This window comes from Cyprinodon variegatus, unplaced genomic scaffold, assembly GCF_000732505.1.
Source record: "Cyprinodon variegatus isolate N-32 unplaced genomic scaffold, C_variegatus-1.0 Scaffold2584, whole genome shotgun sequence".
In the NCBI taxonomy this organism is placed as follows: domain Eukaryota; kingdom Metazoa; phylum Chordata; class Actinopteri; order Cyprinodontiformes; family Cyprinodontidae; genus Cyprinodon; species Cyprinodon variegatus.
This window is the reverse complement of record NW_015153037.1, coordinates 3,947-6,660: the sequence shown is the minus strand read 5'-3', so window position 1 is coordinate 6,660 and position 2,714 is coordinate 3,947. Positions and strand designations below refer to the sequence as shown.

The 2,714-nt window shown below is 51.4% G+C and overlaps 1 protein-coding gene across 1 annotated transcript in view; it reads right to left on the bottom strand.

The window, feature by feature from the left end:
- Window positions 1-2,714, bottom strand: part of steap2 (STEAP2 metalloreductase) — a 10,659-nt gene that overhangs the window by 4,337 nt on the left and 3,608 nt on the right. Inside the window, exons 3-4 of the mRNA XM_015369174.1 lie at window positions 2,020-2,547; window positions 532-696 (exon numbers count right to left, since the gene is read on the bottom strand). Of these exons, the coding sequence (XP_015224660.1) occupies window positions 532-696; window positions 2,020-2,547 (693 nt within the window). The remainder of the gene's footprint in view (window positions 1-531; window positions 697-2,019; window positions 2,548-2,714) is intronic.

The following is a 2,714-nucleotide window of genomic DNA, read 5'->3' as shown; positions in this document are numbered from 1 at the left end:
GAGCCATTTAATTCAGGTGTGTTGGAGCAAGGATGGATCTAAAAGTTGCAGGATACCGGCCCCCAGGAACTGGAATTGCCCACCCCTGCTCTAGAGGCTTCATGCAGGAGATGTGAGGAGATCAGTGGAGGATCAGCACAGGCTGACTGGGCAGACAGCGGCGGAGCAGAGGATGGAAGGCATCTGAGCTGGAGGCAAAACGACTAAACAGTCCCTCTACGGCTAAATTAAAACGGCTTTTTAAAAAGACACAATAAATGTTTTTCATCCTTCATTATTTTCTCTATCCTCCGTTTTTATAAAATTAGCTGTTTTCCACTGCTCCTTCACTCTAGCTCACAGCCACATCTGTGATCTAGAGTGAATTTAAACTAAATTAGTTTTTGAAGTTCATTCATAGGAGAGGCGGAGATCAGATGTCGTCCAAGTCCTGCTGCTCGCCTCACTAATTGGCTCTGCTGCGGACCCGCCCTCTGCATACAGATAACGAGGGGATCATTCGCAAACCAACTGCGAACCTTTGGTTTGTACCTGGATGAAGCTGAACTCCCGCCAGTTGAGGGCGCTGCTGATGGAGGGGATGGAGGTGATGGCCAGGAGGGACATCAGGCCAAAACTCATCACCCCAAAGGAGACGTACATCTCCACGCGCCACACCTCCTCCTCATTCCACGAGTTCTCCACGTTAGCGTGAATCTGTGGGGACAGCGGGAGGCCTTTATTTCTGGCTCTGCAGGCTGGACGCCTCGGAGCAGACAGAGGACCTGACCAGGAGGAACTCCTCCTCCTTTCTCCTTCCCACTAACTGGAGATTTAATGATTTCATTCCTACAGGCAGTCAAACTGTCTGTAGCTGGAGGAAGATCTCCACCGTTCTCCTCCAAACATGGAGGAAATCTCTAAGCCCCATTTTGGCAACAGGAAGGAAGGTAAATGCCATTTCCATAAGTATTCACACCCTTTATCATGAAGCTGGATCCGCCTGTAGAAGGTTCCTCTGACTGGAAGTGATCAGGAACGGCCATAGAAGGTCCTACAGCTGAGCGTGATGTCAGAGAGGAAACAGCCAACAGGAGGCCAGGCACCTCCTCACCAAAGCCGTACCATCCCTGCAGTGGAGCATGGTGGTGGCAGCATCAGGCTGTGGCATGTTTTCCAGCAGACTGGTCTGGATAGATGAAGCTCTGAGTGGGCAATGGTCTCCAAGGACGGGACCAGAACCAGAGCAGAATCTGACCCAACATCTGGAGAGAGCTAAGCTGGAGGCAGACCGGGGGTCGGACCAGGGGCAGGAATACTTATGGAAATGGGATTTCATACTTTTCTATCTGTACTTTGAAGCTGTGTCATAAAGCATGTCTCACTAACATGATCCTCATTCTGGCCTTCCTGCTTCTGTTTCAGTTTCACTTTGATTCCATTCTGTCTTTTCTTGGTCGCTGGTTTCTGTTCCATCTGATGTCTTCTAGTTCTCTAATTATATTTATGCTGTGCTGTATTTTCTGAGTTACTCTCTGTCGCCCCCTTGTCTCCTTTCCTCTGGCTCCCTTCTAGCTGCTTCTATCCACACCTGCCCCCCGTTAGCCGGTTAGCCCAGTCTTTGTTCTGTCTCCCATACATTCACTTCCTGTTCACTTCCTGGTTGCTGGATTCTCTTCCTTCCTTTATTCCTTATGTTATATTGTCCTGAGCGTCTCCTGGTTTTTGATTCCTGAGTTCATTGCCTGTCGTTTCTGAATTATTTGCTTCTGTAATTCCTCATTAATCCTGCATCTCGGTCGTCAACAAACACCAGCCAGCCCTGACACCGGATTTAAATCCACTTGGAATCAGGCTGGAAAAGAAGTGAAGACGTTCTGGATGAACAGCTGACATAGAAGCTCTAAATCCTCCCTAAGGTCATCTAAAGGTCACCCAGTCCGGTCTGTCCACACCTGGAGCATCAGAACTCTGATTGTGCGGTCTGGCTCTATCGTCTCCCTCTGGTGGAACCCTAACACGTCATGGCGGTCATCTTACCTGCTGGTAGGCGGCGTTGAGCAGCTGGTACCTCTCAGACCTTCTCAGCGGTAGACAGAGGCTGTAGAGCACATGAACAGCAGCCAGGAAAAAGCTGATCAGACCTAACTGCTTCCTGCTCTGCAGCCAGCCCTCCAGCCAATGAGGGAACTGCTTATACTTGGTCCCGTAGTATAGCTGGTGCGCCGCCGCCAGCTGGCCGGCCAGGTACACCAGGGCCAGGAGCGTAACGGCCACGGTGGGGAGGGTGTGGTTCACTATCTCTACTGGGATCTTGTAGAAGTCGCTCTGCTTATGCTTCACATACGGCTGGATGATGTCCCGTACAAAGGAATAACCAAAAAAGAAGATGGAGAGGGCCACGGCAGCGAGGACGGGTCCCTTCCAGGCAGGGAATAACTGAACAGGGATGTTCTCGATGTAGCGGGACAGAGACAGGGGGCCCATGTCCACGGGCTGGAAGTTCAGCCGGCGAGCCAACTCCATGATCAGCTGACGAGCCTCTATGGAGTCACTGCAGATGAAGACCTGGGAGAGATCCGGGGTCAGAGCCAGAAACACCGTTAGCTACACTCTGAGAGCGGCCTGGCCTACTGCATAAGCACCAGTCCACCCATGCAAGGGGGTCACTTTGCCATAAAAGTTGGTGGGGGCGCTCTAAGGGTGGGGGAGCTCTAAGGGGTGGGGGTGCTCTA